The 17,377-nt window shown below is 42.0% G+C and overlaps 1 protein-coding gene across 2 annotated transcripts in view; it reads left to right on the top strand.

Moving 5' to 3' along the window:
• The window catches only part of ppp1r12a (protein phosphatase 1, regulatory subunit 12A), a 90,983-nt gene extending 79,262 nt beyond the window's left edge, over positions 1 to 11,721 (top strand). For both annotated transcript variants that reach the window (XM_083758226.1, XM_083758225.1), the window contains 6 exons: positions 16 to 139; positions 1,589 to 1,693; positions 2,167 to 2,214; positions 3,438 to 3,488; positions 5,605 to 5,923; positions 9,000 to 11,721. In XM_083758226.1, coding sequence (XP_083614352.1) covers positions 16 to 139; positions 1,589 to 1,693; positions 2,167 to 2,214; positions 3,438 to 3,488; positions 5,605 to 5,751 — 475 coding nt within the window. In that variant the 3' untranslated portion in view covers positions 5,752 to 5,923; positions 9,000 to 11,721. The remainder of the gene's footprint in view (positions 1 to 15; positions 140 to 1,588; positions 1,694 to 2,166; positions 2,215 to 3,437; positions 3,489 to 5,604; positions 5,924 to 8,999) is intronic.
• Positions 11,722 to 17,377: the final 5,656 nt, after the last annotated feature.

The raw sequence follows: 17,377 nt of genomic DNA, 5'->3' as shown, positions 1-17,377 counted from the left end.
CCACTCTCGTTTCAGACACACCGAGAGCAGCACTTCATCCTCGGACCCCATCGACGCTCTAGGCAGCCGCGGCTACCGCGAGGGACGGAGGCCATACACCAGCAAGCTGGAAAGAGATGACACCACTGACTATAAGAAGGTATGCCTTTTACTTAGGACTTTTAAAAATGGAGAATAGAATGGTGCCTTTATATATACTAGTCCTTACCCGTTGTGAGATATTTCCCCCCCCCCCTTGTGGCCGTGAAGGGTACTGCGCCCGGGTGCGTTTGTAATTGACTAATACATTAATTAATAATCATTAATGTGTCAAATCGAAAAAAGGGCTTCGTTACGCCCTCCATATGCATATGGTCAATGCCTGTGTGAAAAGTGGGAGTGATTGGTGCAGGCAGTAAGGAGTTACGGCACTGTTTCTGACAGACACACACACGGACACACACTCAGACATTCGGTTAATTATAGTATGATGTATATGCAGGTGTATAGATGTATATTTAAAAAAAATGCCTCATTGGCCTCTGCAGAGCCATGTGTCTCCAGCATTAGGCGGAGGTCAAGTGGAAGTGCGGAAGTTCACGCTGCCACTCAAGTGACTACTGACCAATCACAGCGCATTTTTTCCCGGGGCGTATCAATTCAATCCAAATGGGGATCCGATGGTAATCCCTGCTCTCGAGATACACACGCCCCCCAGAGCCGAAGGAGGCGTCTATCGTTTTATGTCTGTGTAGTGTGTATATGTATTTGTATTAGCCCGTAGCACTTTGCCTTAGCACTTGCCCTAGCCTCGTTGACCTTACAGGCGTATGCAAAGGCTCAACTTTTGTAATCTAGATAGCCTTTTATGTAGACATAGCACTCCTCTATGCTTCCTTATGATTATTGATGACTATTTCTTATTTTTTAATTTGATGTATTGCCATGTGTTGTTCTTGCTTACTTGTAAATCGTTCTGGATTAAGAGTGTCTGCTAAATGCCTAAATTGTATGTAGCGTTATCCACCCACACACACACACACACACACCCGTGGACGGATCGAACCGGGAACTTTTCGGATTCTAAGATGGCCACTCTACCTTCAGCCTAACAAAATGTCAGCGAGTGGAGTGTTGCATGTCGATGAGGCTGTCCTCTAAGGTGTACCACTTTGACAACGTGTGCTGCTGTTTCCTTCATCCCCATGGATTAAAGTTCTCCAATCGCCACGACTGATTTCAGCCATTCGCTTTCCATGGAAGCCCATGCATGTCTTCTATAAAGCATGTTGCCCACCGAAATTAGCCCATCTACAAGCTCACAACACGTCGCTGAGCGACGTGTTGTGAGCTTGTAGATAGACTATTTCCGGTTATTAGTCATTTTAGATAAAACTATCAACCGAATCCATCTTCCATAAACATGAACGAGTGGTCTCAGAAATAAAAGCAAAGGTTCATGCCTCAATCTGTGATTTCTTCCACTGGTTGGCTGTATGTGGAACAGCAGCAACAACATGGGTCTAGATTATCATTAGAATACAGCTAAACATAATTTTAACTTTCAGTCATGAGATATTTTTTTGCTTAATTCCGTACGTCCCTGTAGCTCTATGAGCAGATTTTAGCTGAAAACGAGAAGCTGAAGGCCCAGTTACGTGACACTGACCTGGAGCTGGCGGACATGAAGCTGCAGCTGGAGAAAGCCACACAGGTACACACAACGGTCCTCGTTTGTACCCGGGGGTTCACCCATTAAGACCTGGAACTCATCTGTGTCGCCTTAGCTTTCAACCACTTTAACCATTGTTTTTTTTAACTTTAGCTGTGCCGCGCTACGAGCTGGTAGATCTGCTTTTTTTTTTTATTGTGAAAATGTGCCGCAAATCTTTGAATATATATTTTTTCACAGCGTATGTTTTTAACTCATATTTGCTTCTGGGGGGGGGGGGGGGGGGCAATTACATAATTAAAAAAACATATTTTCAGATGGGGGTCGACGGCCAATTACATAATGTTTGGGGGTCCTTAGACATGAAATAGTTTGAGACCCACTGATATAGAAACAGGGGTTTTCAGAAAACTCATGATTTAGAAGACATTTGTAGAATCTGGTCTCAGGTCTTAAATTACTGAAGACCAGGGAATGGGCCTTGTATCACAAACTGTCTTTTCTCCCTTTCGCAGAGGCAGGAACGCTACGCTGACCGGTCGCAACTTGAGATGGAGAAAAGGGTAATAGCGTTAAACTCATCATATGTCACTTCTGTTAGTTAATTTGACACAATTGTTATAAAACATTTGGTCCAAACAATAATTGAGAAACCCAGGAATAACAAACATTTACCCTGTTGAATGTAGTTCGACAGGGTTTTATTTGCCTGCAATATAAAAAAAAAAGAAATTCTTCAAGGCTTGTAGATTGGGGAAAGTTGAGCTCATAGATGCCCCTTTCCCATTGTTTTGCCCTGGATTATGACCTCTTACTGTTGGAACAGCATTGTAACATTATGCTAATGAATTTATGTCTGAAGGTAACAAGCAGGCCCCAATTTCATCTGGGTGGCGGTATGGTCCTCTCTAAACAAGAGTTTTTTTTTTTTTTTTTAATGCCAGTCCTCTGCTGTTTGGCTGTCATGTCACAAATCCTCTTGTACCTGCTGGGGGTTGAGGGAGAACAACATGCTCCCAAAACACCCAGCGCCTTCTCTCTCTCTCTCACATGTAATTTTTTTTCTTCCAAACTTCAAGGCAACGTGTGGTCACTTGTCAAGACTGTCTTTTTTACCTTTTTTTTTTTTACTACTTTCTTTGAGTGTGTGCTGCAGCACGCGTGTGCGTGCGTGTGCAGGCAGTAGACGAATAAGGAATTGTGTGCACTCACTGCTAAAGTACTGGCATGTGTGTTTTGCACATTCATCTTGACATACTTTTTCCTTTTCGTAATCATAGTTGATGGTGGCTGAAATCTATATATCTGTAACACAATGATACGTTAACCACATAGACTATCGCACGATTACGGCTTGATGTCCGTGCTCTAACATGAAGTCATATCTTATCATTGTACCACCTTTCCTCTTTCCCTGACAAAAAATCTATTGTACATCCAGTTGACCATTCCAACCCTGATGTCTGAGTCATTTCATTAACTCGGCCCACTATTCCAAACACCATCCATTACTCCACTACCAGTGGCAGGCAGACGTACATCATCATTTTTACTTTTTTAAAGAGGTTGTTAAAATCACTTTGCCTGGTTGTGGCTTGCAGTCACCTCACTATCATGTGTGTGTTCACGTGTGTGTGTGTGTGTGTGTGTGTGTGTGTGTGTGCAAATGGCTACCTCCTCACCATCTCACGCGTCTGCGTAGGGCAGTGTCTAGATAGAGCGTAATGAATTGTGGGATTGGTTTCTATAGAAGTAAAGCTCATATCTGTTGTCCTCTGTCCCACAGGAAAGAAGAGCTCTAGAAAGGAAGATCTCTGAGATGGAGGAGGAACTCAAGGTAACATCTCACAATAATTTCCACTTCTCTGGACGACACATCAAGTGTTTTATCGATTGCGTGTGCGTGCAGTTGTCAGGTGCGATACGGGGGATGTTATTTCTTTCTCTCTTCTATTTACAAAGGTCAGTGCAGCCGTTTGGCAAAATTGGCACTTTCAGCTGAATTTAGTGAACTTTTAGCATGGTTCCTGACATCTGTCAGTCCATAAGACTGTTGGCCATAATAAGACTCCTCAATGCCGCCATAGAACTCCGGCGCTGTTTCATACTGCCGCTGCTTACACGCTGCTTCTACTTTGAAAACCCTTCCGGTTCACTTGACCCCTTAGCTAAGTCAGCTATAGCCAAAAGCCGCTAATCGGCTAAACATCCTTTTATCATTCTTCAGAAGCGTTCATATGGAAAACACGAGAGGTAGCGACGATTTAGTATCGAGCGCTAAACATCCCCCGTTTTGATCAATCACTGCAATCCTCGGCTCAATTCCGAAAGAAACAACGTCGTTGTCGTTACCTAGCGACAGGGGAATGCTGCTTTATGGTAGTGCTGTGAATGTAGTGTCTGAATCAATGACAAACTTCAAATTACGTCAACGGTAAGAATCGACGTTGTGAATTCAATTCAATTACGGCGAGAGCAGTCAAATAGTTAAGCCTTTATATTAGTAGTAGCAGATAATGGTTCAGTCGGGCCAGTAAAAAAAACTAAAAGAGGGAATTCAGATCAGATCACCCATTATAATCTGTGCTACCAGCTTAATCTTTAAGCCGTTTTTAAAGAGACGTCCACTTGAATGTTCTTTTTCCGGTAAACGGGTGGGGGAAGCTGTTGAATGGTCACACCGTGTGGTGTCCTTCCCAGCAGTGGGATAATAACGTAGTGCAGTACATTCATTTCTAGCTTGTGTCCTTCCCAACAGTGGGATTATGTAGTACAGTACGTCCCATTTCTAGGTCGTGTCCTTCCCAGCCGTAGGTGACGTAGTACAGTGCGTTCATTTCTAGGTTGTGTCCTTCCCAGCAGTGGGATTACGTAGTACAGTACATCCCATTTCTAGGTCGTGTCCTTCCCAGCCGTAGGATAATGTAGTACAATGCGTTCATTGTTAGGTCGTGTCATTCCCAGCAGTGGGATTACGTAGTACAGTATACATAATTTCTAGGTCGTGTCCTTCCCAGCCGTAGGTAACGTAGTACAGTGCGTTCATTTCTAGGTCGTGTCCTTCCCAGCCGTAGGTAACGTAGTACAGTGCGTTCATTTGTAGGTTGTGTCCTTCCCAGCCGTAGGTAACATAGTACAGTGCGTTCATTTGTAGGTTGTGTCCTTCCCAGCCGTAGGTAACATAGTACAGTGCGTTCATTTCTAGGTCGTGTCCTTCCCAGCCGTAGGTAACGTAGTACAGTGCGTTCATTTCTAGGTCGTGTCCTTCCCAGCCGTAGGTAACGTAGTACAGTGCGTTCATTTCTAGGTCGTGTCCTTCCCAGCCGTAGGTAACATAGTACAGTGCGTTCATTTCTAGGTCGTGTCCTTCCCAGCCGTAGGTAACGTAGTACAGTGCGTTCATTTCTAGGTCGTGTCCTTCCCAGCCGTAGGTAACGTAGTACAGTGCGTTCATTTCTAGGTCGTGTCCTTCCCAGCCGTAGGATAATGTAGTACAGTGCGTTCATTGTTAGGTCGTGGGCAGCAGCTCCTCTGATCTTATCGCTCTCCCTTTTCTATTCACCTCCGCTAGCCCAAAGGGCTCTTATCACTCCTTCAGTCTTCCAATCTCTCTCCCCATTATTCTAACAATCTTTCTTTTCTGTTTCCCCTCCTCCTCCTCTCTCTTTCCTTCCCTATTCATTTTATATTGTGCTATCTCTAACCGTCCCTCTCCCCTCCTCCGTCTGTCTCCCCGAATCGTTTTTCCGTTTATTTTCCCGCAAACGCTCATAACATTCACCCATTACTACTTCTTTTCCTCCTCCATTTTCTTTTTCTCTCTCTCCTTCCACTGTCTCCTCCCTTCCACACCCCATTCTTCTTCTTCCTCCTCCACCTCCTCACGTTGTTTGTGTGTGTGTGTGTGGTGTTTTTTCCCTTCCTTCCTTTCTTTGTTGTTTTTTTTCCTGCAGAACCTCCCCCAGGTAAAGCAGGTTCAGACCCTGCGGCAGGTTAAAGAGAGGCTGCAGGCAGAGAACCGGGCCCTGGCCCGCGTGGTGGCTAAGCTCTCCCAGCAGCCCATAGCCTGCAGCCACCACCTGCCCTCCGTCGACCTCTAAAAGCCACGCCCCGCTCCGTCCGTCCGTCCGTCCGTCCGTCAGCCTCTACCACCTCCTCTTCCTCCTACACCTCCTTCTTCTTCTCCTCCTCCTCCTCCTCACGTCTCTCCCCCCACCAACCTTACCCCTTCTCTCATGCTCCATTTCTGCACCGCCCCGCATCCATAGACAGGCAGGTGTCCAGCCGCCCAAAACCACCGTGATTTTGATTCTCCTCCCTTCTTAACTGGCACCCCCCCTCGCCCCCCCCCCCCCCCCCTGCCCTGCCTCCCCAGACCTCCTGGTTCTCAGATTGGGGAGGGTGTTTTTTTTTGGTGTTTGCTGACAGGGCACTCTCCTTATTATACAGTACACATTTCCAAAGTTTTACTGGGTTTGAAGGCATACACAGAAATGCTACCATAGGTAATGGTGTTAAATATTGTGTATACAGTTAAGTAGGGGGTCATGCCAGGTGAGTTATCAGCATAGACTTGCAGGTATTTTACTCATACCCAATTTGACTGGTTACGGTATATGCATTTTATTTACACACACAATGGTGGTTGGTTATGTTTTCTATTACACAGCATTGCAGTAAATGGAGCCTTTTCACAGACGTGTAATAACTTTGTAAACTCGGGTCTAGCTAATTAAACATCTAGCGAAATTGAAAAGAAACACTCTAATCAATAGAAAACAGAAAGTCTAGTCTGATAAAATGGTGGATGTAGAGCATTGTGAAACATCTGGTGGGTACGTTTGATTTTGGTGTACCAGTTAACAAGCACTAATCATACCAATTGATAATGATAATTCATAATGTATTGGTCCCTGGAGGGAAATCCATGTGTCATTATAGCATCAACAGCAGTGAGAATGAAACACAGGTACAGGTCAATAACTAAAGATAATATACAATATAGTTTGCTTCTCGATATTTGTTTTTGATCTGTGGAATTGGTGAAAATATGTACATTCTATGAATAGATGTACTGTGGAAAATATAGATCTATCGCTACATTGTACATCTCCAACACCAGTTAACGTATGAATATACGGTTTCAGTTTGTACAGCCATGAGTCTACAGACTGCCTCCCCCTGGTCAGCCCGGGGCGCCTGATGGAGGGGAAAGGAACTGGTTGGCATAACGTGTTCCTTCGCATCTCCAGCATTCTGTTGAACACATGGAAGGCCTCTTGGTGAAGGAGCATAGGGATATTTTGCGCTAATTCGTCTAAAAGCCAAAATTTTGCACAGACGTAGTAGCCCAGGGCATGCTCCAATGATTTAGCTAGGGCGCCCGAGCCGGCGACCTTCAGGGTCGCCACAGCGGCCAAATCCATATGGCCACCATTAACAATCTATAAAAGGCGAAGAATTCTAAATTGCATTATGCTTTAAGGAGCATGAGACGTGTCAAACTATGGGGTTCTTTTCATGATTCTGAATCCATTCCAATAATTAGTTTTTAGTCTGTGAAACGGGTCCATTGCATGAAGTTCAAACACATTTTTCTAAGTACTGTAAAGGAAAGTGTCCCTTGTCATACAGGTCCTAGTCTTGATGCCTCTGGCTCTTGGCTTGTTCTGGCTTATTTGCATGAAGTGTTTTATTTTCATTTATTTTTATATACATTTTGGCCCAGTTTTTAAGACCGTTTTGTGAAACCCTCTAGTGTTTGACGGCCAATAGGACACTTAATTTTAAATTGCCTTATTAGTACTTTATTAGCAATTTATGCTTCACAGTGCAATAACCGCTTTGAATTGTATGGTAAAATGAACAATATACCTCTGATATGAGTGATTTAAATGTTTATCGGCGGTATGCTTTTGTGGACTTATTCAACGTGGTCTTCTGGACTGATACAGCAGTTCAGATTGTAAAAGTTTCATGCCGTGAGTGATAACATCAAGCAGGCAGTTCTCAAACCTTTTATGAGTACTGTGACCCAACACAATGGGCTCTATTCACACAGAGGTGTTACCGATGATACTAATTAAGGCTCTGTTCCATTATGTGTGCACTGTGCAGTAGTTCTCAAACTTCTTTTAATTTCAAGGACCCCCATAACTCTGAGGGTGTACAAATGGGATCCATTTGGTTCCATTTGTACACTCTCAGAGTTACACACCCGTACTGGGCCATTTGGAACACACTCAATGACACTTTGAGACCCACTGGCTCTGTTTGAACAGAATGGAACAGAACCTTAATTAGTATCGGCAGTAAGGAAGTTCTTTCCAAAATGGCGTGTGTGCGCATAGAGCCCGTTACAGCCATCTAAAAAAAACGAGCGTAGATGTCCATCCATTATGCTTTTTGAAGTTCAACGCACAAAAAAAACGGATTCCTTTGCAATTGCCTGCATCATCAGCCAAGCCCAGGTACTGCCAGTATCTACGTGGTGGATACTGCGAGATGGCCTACTATTGGCGTACTTTGTGCGGATCAAAGGAGTTGGAGTGAGGCTGACCTGGCAGTGTTTTTTGATTTGATTTGTTTTTGTGGCTGCCAGTGAGTAGCCATTCTGGTCCTGCATGGCTCTGTAGGCCTTGTTGGTGTGTCCGCTTCTTTTCTATCTATCCCGATATATTTTTTTGGAACAAGAATGCAATTGGCCCTTCGCTAAGTCCCTCCCCAACCCGTCCTTGTCCAATAGGCACGTTAGCAACGGTTACTAAGAGAGGAGTTGTCACCTGGATGGGTGAGTCGTAATACTAATCACCATAGTCATGTGCATTGCATGAAAACTCCTGTCGGACGGGCTTAAGTTGATTGAGTTGGATAGTTTCTCCCTCTTAACATTTCCTCGTGTTTCTATTTATTGAAATAATGTCATGCACATTTGTCCAGTGCATACTCCTACTGCAGGCCTGGTTGACTAGATTCAGAAGACCTTTTGATGCTCTTACTACTGAAATGATCAATTATTTATATGGCGAAATGCCGTCATTTTACATGCATCGCAATGGGTGAGAAGGAAAGCGTGCCATAAATCCTCTCTTAGTAACCGTTGCTAACGCCAATATTGGTAAAGGCCGGGTTGGGGAGGGACTTGGCGAAGGGCTAATTAATCGTAAAAAAAAGAAAAAGGTTGCAATGGTTGTAGACGGCTGTGTGACTGGTCTGAGATTGCTGACACATTGCAATTAACACGTTTTGTAAAAAAAAAATTGATTTACCTTTGGCATCTGTACTCGAGACCCCATCTAAAGCCATTTCCTCCCCCCCCCACCCCTTTTGTTTTTGTTCTCTCTTTCAGACGCTACCAGACTTGAAAGCAGACAACCAGAGACTAAAAGACGAGAACGGAGCCCTCATTCGAGTCATTAGCAAGCTTTCCAAGTAGAACAAGACCCCCACCGCCTACCCCCCCCCCCCCCCCCCATGTCCTCTGCACCCCCACTTCCTCATGACAGTGACTAATGGAATTGCACATTTAGTTATTAATTGCAACAGACATCAGAGACGAGACTCCGTTTATTTTCGCCCCCCCCCCCTGCCCCCCACTCCCTCTACCAACTCTTGACGCCTGAGTTTTCACTTGACTGTAGTTGCTTGTGCGTGTCGTGCACTGGAAACCGGCTGATTTACACAACGTTGCCATGATGGCACATAGTTGTGAGCTTGTAGATCCGCTTTGATGTGCGATGCGGGCACGCAATTAAGTATAGGTCAGGTATTGGGCTGTATTTGCTCCCTGCATTCTTCCACCGCAGCGTCCTACTCCTTCCTTCATTCGTTGGGTTCGTTCAAAACGCGTGTCCAGCCATGCCTCTGCCGCCCGATAGATTTTAATCCACTTAGGCCTGACGTCGAAATTTAAAAAGAAATGTCCTTACGTTTCTGTATCAGTGGTGCTCAAAAGATTTGAGGCACACTTTCACGATTTTTCTAAACAAATAGCAGACCTACAAGTTCATAGCGTGCCACTCGGTGGCGCGCTTTGAGCTTGTAGATCTGCTATTTTTTCAGTGGCTATAAAGCATAACAAAATGCTTAAAACACCAAAAAGGTTGTTCCCGCCCGAAATGGGGTTAATCCACTTTGATTCTGTGACTGCGGTCCAGACGGAACCACTGAGTTTACACGGCGAGAGGAAAAGGGTAGTGAAAAAAGCATGATGTGGGCGCAATCACCTGAATATATATATATAACTATTTAACCAATACGCCTTTGAGCAGAGTTTATAATTTGTCGTGTGGCCGTGTCGCTCACCAAATATAGCAGATAACGGGCGAGCACCACGGCCATATGACAAAGTACAAATTGGGCTTTAGTTGTGTACATAAAAAAGGAGAAACACGCATCAATCGGCTGTCATGGTTTACGATCCAAACAACTGATTTTATTTGTGCCACGATCTCTTAATCGATGTCCATTGTTATATTTTGTTTCCTTTATTTTTTAATTTAATTTAATTAAGATTTATTTTTGCTCCTCTTCCTTATCCAGTGCTGTGCGGGGGGTTCCCTGTTCAATCCAGTTTGTTTTCCCCCTTGAAAAAAAAGTGCCAGTTTGTGCCCCGTGTGTGAGTTTGTGTTCGTGTGTGTGTTAAGGTTTGTGTCCTGGCTGCCCTATCTTTGTGCAGAGCGATCGGTCACTCCCCCTGTTTCCTGCCCTCCATTAAACATCGCCAGCAGGGCACGCACGCACCCATGCACAAACACAGGCCTCTCCCTTGCTCTCTCTCTCTCTCTCTCTCTCTCTCTCTCTCACACTCTTTCTATCTATATCTAAACACCCACCCTCTCCATTTCTGTGCTTCTGTGTGTCTTCCTCCAAGAGGGAACATTAATTCTCGCTTTTTACAGAACGAGGTGGACCTGGTGGAATTTAAGCTTTCACTGTATGTGCAATATGCATTTATTTCTTTAAAAACAAATGCTTTAATGATGAGTCCATCAGCAGTAGAGGTCTCCACTCTTCCATCACCCCCCAAACTACAGCCTCTTTTTTTTCTCTTTTTTTTTTTTTAACCACTTGAACCCTAACATCCCTATTCTGGGTGTGCTAAACGAACATTTAGCATAGAGGCAAGAAACATGAGCGGGGCCTAGTATAGAGCCCTGAGGAAGCAATCCAGTCAACTAAAGTGTGGGGTTTAAGTGGTTCTGTTTTGTAGTGTAGTCGGTTTATATTCTGTATTCCTCACTTTGTTTTTAGCAGGTACTGAGTGATGCTGTATATATACCTGTATGTATTGTTTGAGACCAGCACATGGCATGCGTTTATGGTTCCCGTCTGTTACTATTAAAAAGTATACAAATTCCAGAGGACAAAAAGGTGTGTTATTATAATTTCAAAAACAAACAAAAAAAACACTTTTTTTTTAATAGTCTAAAGACATTAGAGCCTCTCTTAGAGTGAATGGCTGGCGGTGTTCAGTGCTTTTTTTTTTTTTTTTTTTTTTCCAGTTTTTAAAAATAAAGTGTTCACATAATTGTGAGATAAAATAATATAATTGCTTCACTACATTTCACACATTGTATCTTTGGAAGAGTGCTGTTCATTTCCTTTTTCTTTTATGTTCTTTTTTTCTTTTTCTTTTTTTAAAGCTGTAGTATTATAGCCAAGGTGTTGTCACTAAAAGAAATCTTAGGTTATCGCTAACCCAGTCCATTTTTACCACGTCTACATGCACTGTCAACGCCATGTGAGGAGTCTTTGATGTCAGGTTAAAAACGACTTGCCACCCTCATATAGTCCATGCATCCCGAAACACACATTTTATGCATTTCAGTGGCCTTTTGAAGAATATTTTAGTAAAAGAGTAAAGAAAAAAATGTCGCTGCAGATGAACTGCTGACCATCTATTCTTTGGTTTAGATTTTTTTTCTTTTTTCTTTTTTTTTTTGTTAATTTTTCCTTTTTAAAATTTCCCATCTTGTAAAATAGATGTGTGGCTTCATACATGCAAGCTGTGCTGTGACTACAAACCACTGAAGAGTTCATTAAAAATAAACTTGTACATTGTAAAAGTTCCCACGTTTGAGTGTTCTTTCCCTTTTTTCATTCATGAAAGAAAAGCCTAGCAGGTGGAAAGTACATTTACATAAGTATTGTACTCTAGTACAATTTTGAGGTATTTCTACTTTACGTGAGTATTTCCAATACTTTTACTTCTACTCTACTACATTTCAGAGGCAAATATTGCACTTTTACTTCACATGTATTGTATGTATGTATGTATTTGAAAACTTAATTTACTAGTTCTTTTGATTATTATTACAAAACTTACATAAACACTTAGACCCTATATACAATTGCACACCATGTTTTTGGGGTGCGATTGAGGTCAGAAAACCTATAAACTTGTCACAATCCCTTTAAGTCCATGTTGATGCCAATACTTTTGTACTTTTACTCAAGTACATTTTGAATTCCAGACTTTTACTTATAACGCACTACATTGCAGTATGATATTTTTACTTCAGTAAAACAATGGGTTTTTTCCACCACTGTTTAACACTAACACAGTCTTATGTTGTGATTTGAAGAATGATTATAGGCTAGACATTTAATTAATTCACAAATCACAAGTCTGGACATGCATATGAGATAAACTGAAACTTAAAACCAGTAAGGCCTGACTCACACCTTTCGATCTAGCATACAACATTGATGCATGCTAGATGTAAACAAAGGGTAAGTGTCAATGCATTTCCAATGGAAGTTGCATGGTTTGACACAACATTTTTGTTCGACTGCCCCCCTCCCCCTCATACAACAAAAATGTGTCAAACCATGTGACTCCCATTGGAAATGCATTGCGAGCTTGCATCAGTCAATAAGTCTCATACAACAAGCCTAAGGCCTGACTCACACCTGCTTACATCTAGCATGCATCAATGTTGTATGCTAGATCGAAAGGTGTGTTGCGGTGACATATTGTCAATATGCAGTGGTGGGAAAAGTACTCAAATGTTTTACTTGAATAAAAAGTATCAATATACTGCAATATAGAAATACTCTGTTACAAGTAAAAGTCCTGAATTCAAGTGTACTGGAGTAAAAGTACAATCGTATTGGCATCAAAGTGTAGTTATAGTACCGAAAGTAGTAATTATACATACAGATCCCATTTCAAGTTTTAAAATCTATACAAATCTTTTAAAAATGTCAGATCTTTTATATGGCGTTATATGGCACATCTCTCTCATGTTTAGGTAATTGTCACGGAAGCCGTGGATATACACGGCTTGGGATATCGTGGATATATAAGCTCCAAGTGTTGCGTCCACATGCAGCGCGTTGTGAGCTTGCAGATCGTCGGTGCCCCACTATAGAGAGATGGTATAGTGCCCAAGCCCTGTTAGCCATGCAGCCTATATGATCTGTGGTGCGCTTGCTAGGCCTACGCTCTCAATTAGGGATTTTCCCAGAGGTTAATTTCACTGATGTGTACAACCTTTATTCAAATAGTTTCATTTGTATTGGAGTGTGAAGCTTGAACAATAGGTTAATTGCGGACCCTACAGAGAAACTGTGGATATTAACCTACCAATAAGGACCCAGGCCAAATGCCATTGCGCAGTACACCAACAAGTCTATGCGTGGCATGTGAAACTATATCGTGATGTATTTTGCTTTCCATTTCATGGTCATGGTCATGTGAGGAGAGAGAGAGAGAGAGAGGTGTGAATGGAATCATCGTGCATGCGCTTATATGGCACATCCCTCTCATGTTTAGGTAATTGTCACGGAAGCCTATACACGGCTTGGGATATCCGTGGATATACACGGCTTGGCAAGCCGTGTATAGTGTTGCGTCCACATGCAGCGCGTTGTGAGCTTGCAGATCGTCGGTGCCCCACTATAGAGAGATGGTAGGGTAGTGCCCAAGCCCTGTTAGCCTGCATGCAGCCTATTATGATTCATATAATATGAGACTGTATGAGCCTTTAACCCATTCTGACCTGAGATCAGATTCATATGAGGTTTCCGATATGAGCTTGTAGATCTGCTATTTTAAAATAGCTAAAGCATAACATGATGCCAACACCAAAATGGGTGCCCGGTCAGAATGGGTTAAAGGCCTCATAGGTGATAAGGTGCAGACCACCGAAAACTACAACATGATGTCACGCCGCAGGCAGTGGTAAGCGCTTCACTGTTTCTGTGGTCTCCTTATCACCTCACTGGAGTATGAATGAATAGGCTTTTTTAAGACTCATACATAACCATACAATTTACTACATGCTAAATACTAGGCATGGAAACAATATCAATACCAATTCTGGCAATTCATGATAAGAATTTTATATAGGCCTATCACAATACTGCAAATGTTTCACTTTTTGGTTTCCATATAACATGAGCTGTGAGTGTAATTTATCGTGTACTGTACATCAAGGCCTGCCAAAATACATTTGTCAACTAAATCAACTAGACTAACACTAAAACATTTCAGATGACTAAAATATGACTAAAACTAAATCAACACTGGTTACACACCTATACTTGTAGATCAGCCATTCTCGGCATGAGACACTCGTCCAGCAAGATCTGTATAAGATGAATACAGAAAGATTATTTATTTATTTATTATTTAGATTTAGGTTGGTTTAGAACATGTTCTTAAAAATAGATGATGTATAAGCTCACAGAACGTTGTGTACACGTGCAATTTTTGGAACTTGAAAGTGAAAGAAATAATAATATATATTTGGTGGGGGTAGCAAAAAACTAAAATCAGACGGGGTGGTCTGAAAATGATGATTTATAAGCTTGGGAGTCGTTGCCACGAAAAGGTTTGAGAACTATTGATTTAGTAGAATCGGCCTCATATGCAAGTCTGAATGGCTTAAATATCTCTAAATTCTAGATGAATCATTACATGTCTAGATAATAAAGGCAATAAAATAAAAAATGATTCTTACCTGTTTCAATGTGTTGAAGAAACGTAAGTCAGAGAAGTGTGGCCAGTGAACACTGAGGAGCAACTTATATAGGCGCGTGCGTCACTGCGTGTGTGCGTGCGTGCGTGCGTGCGAGAGAGAGATCGTGAGAGATATTACAGATTCTACCATGTAAACTTAATCTATCCATCTGGTTTCATCATCATAGCCATGAACAAATAGCTGAAACCATGTCCCACATCAAAAAATGGTTGCCATGTATACAGGGGTCCTCTACATAAGTATTAAGTAGACATGACAGAATAGTGGATTTGATCATATGATATCTCTTCCATTTTCAGGTCCTATATATCATGCTCTGTAAGCATTCTACTGTGACGCCAAGCATGTTTAACATGTAATGATGGCTCTGTGTTCTCTAACATTTCAGCTAACACCCTTCCTGTATTTCTCATTATGCAGAGATAAATATACATATTGTATGTGTGTGTGTGTGTGTGTGTGTTATTGAACATACTGTATGGAAATGTATTGGAACGTAATTGATGTTGAACAGCTCACTTTAGGATATAGGCTACAGGCTTAAAATTATATTATCTCAGAAGATGTTTGATAAGATATGGGGACGGTTTATCCAATATATTACGGTTAATGATTTATCTTATGGTGGAAACTGAAAATGTCTAATTGTATTCTCTGCAGCTGTTTGGTCTTGTGGCCATAAGGACTCTGTTGTTGTTACCATTCTAAGTGCCCTTATTTTATTATACTGTATTTATATATGTATGTACTGTATGTTCTTGTTTTGTTTTTTGTTTTGTTTTCATTTTAAAGGTATATTCAGTGATTTCACTTAATTCAAATATCACTTATTTTTTTGTTTTGTTGTGATAATCCTAGGTCATACATTTTACAGTTAAAATAGGTAGAGGTAGGCAGTGTCCAGTGCAGAAACACAAGTTAAAATAACGGAGATAAGAGGTAGGTAGTGTCCAGTGCAGAATAAGCCCCACATAATTATGAACATATTTGCACACATGCCAAAATAAGAGTGCCACGTTGAACGTGTATAAAACTTTTTTGTGTGGGAAGGCTTTTGATGTTAAAGGACAACTTTAGTTCTTTTCAACCAAGGTCAAGTTTTAGGTTATTAGACAAAGTCAAATGTGAGTGTTAATTTCTTTGTTCTACTTAATTTGTTTGTTTGATATTTTGCACTGTGTGCAAAAAAGCGAAAATGTAACGAAAATGTAACTAATTCAGTAGCAGTAACATTAGCGTTTTCTCTCAGTCAGTTGATTCTTCATATCCATATGAGTGAAGCGGCCCGGGATGACATGTTTACACAGTTCTTATATGAAGCAATCTAAAAATCCTCCTATGGCGATTTAAATGCAACTAAAAAAATACATGAACCTGGGGACTGACGCCCTCTACTGAAAGTGACGTCAGACTTCGGTGCTCTATAGCCATATAGACCCCCCCCCCCCCCCCCCCCACACACACAATTCAATTCAATTCAATCAATTCAAAGGGCTTTATTGGCATGAGAAAACATACGTTTACATTGCCAAAGCAGAACGAACAATACAACAATACAACAATACAGCAATACAATCAAAACAAAAATGATGTATATTGAAGGTCAGGATCTTCAATAGATCAACTTCTATGTACCAAGATCACTCGATGCGGGTATAGTGCAGGAATATACACAATGATTAGTCTTTACTTTAGGGTGGTTGTGTTCCATTTGATATCCTTCTCCTATCACAGCAGCTCACAAATCTTGCTGCTGTGTTTGCACATTGTTGTACTTCGCCCAGCAGATATGGGAGTTTTTTGTCATTGGTCATGTTTTCAAAATCTCCGTGTGTGGTTGTAATCTGTGGGAAGTATGTGTCTCTGATGTCTTGGTACAATGGACAGATGGTTAGGAAGTGTAGCTCGGTTTCCACTTCATTTAGTGTGCAGTGGGTGCATAGTCTGTCTTCTCTCGGGATACAGGTCTGCCTATGACGGCCTTTCTCGATCGCGAGACTGTGCTCACTGAGTCTGTACCTAGTTAAGATTTTTCTTTGTTTTGGGTCGGTCACGGTGCTCAGGTATTCTGCCACTGTGTATTCTCTGTTTAGGGCCAGATAGCATTCTAGTTTACTCTGCTTTTGTGTTGCTTCTTTCCAATGTGTCAGGTAGTTTTCCTTTTGCTGTTTTATAATTTGGTTTAGTCCGATGGGTTTTCTATCTCGTGGCTCTGTTTGTGTTTGTGCCCGGAGTTCCAGGGCCAGCTGGCTGAGGGGGCATCTCTCTAGAGTTTCACTGTGTGTGAGTGCCTTGTTATGGAGTGCATCTAGGTCACTTTTTTTTAGGTGGTTGTAGAACTTAAGTGCTCTCTTTTTTATTTTGATTATGAGTGGGTATCGTCCTAATTCTGCCCTGCATGCATTATTTGGTGTTTTGTTAAGTATTCGTTCACGAAATACTTCACTCTACGGGATGTTTCCCTTTGCGGAGCAAAAGGGCAGAAACTTCATTCATGAACTCCCCAGGGCATATGCTCCTAAAATATGCCCTGTGGGTTTAAGAGCGATGACGTAGATGCCCTGCTTCTCGAAGCATCTAGGCTGCGTCTACGTCACAGCGCGCTCATTCGCTTTTCCTCTGCCGAGCTGAAAGGACAGACTTCTGTTACTAAGTCAAGTGTTTAGGGCAATTAATACCTTATAAATCGGACAAGAGTGCAACTCGAGTACCGTGAGGTTCCCTGATACTTGGACTT

This window comes from Protomyctophum parallelum, assembly GCF_964188405.1.
Source record: "Protomyctophum parallelum genome assembly, chromosome: 22".
Lineage (NCBI taxonomy): Eukaryota > Metazoa > Chordata > Actinopteri > Myctophiformes > Myctophidae > Protomyctophum > Protomyctophum parallelum.
This window is presented reverse-complemented; position numbering and strand designations above follow the sequence as displayed.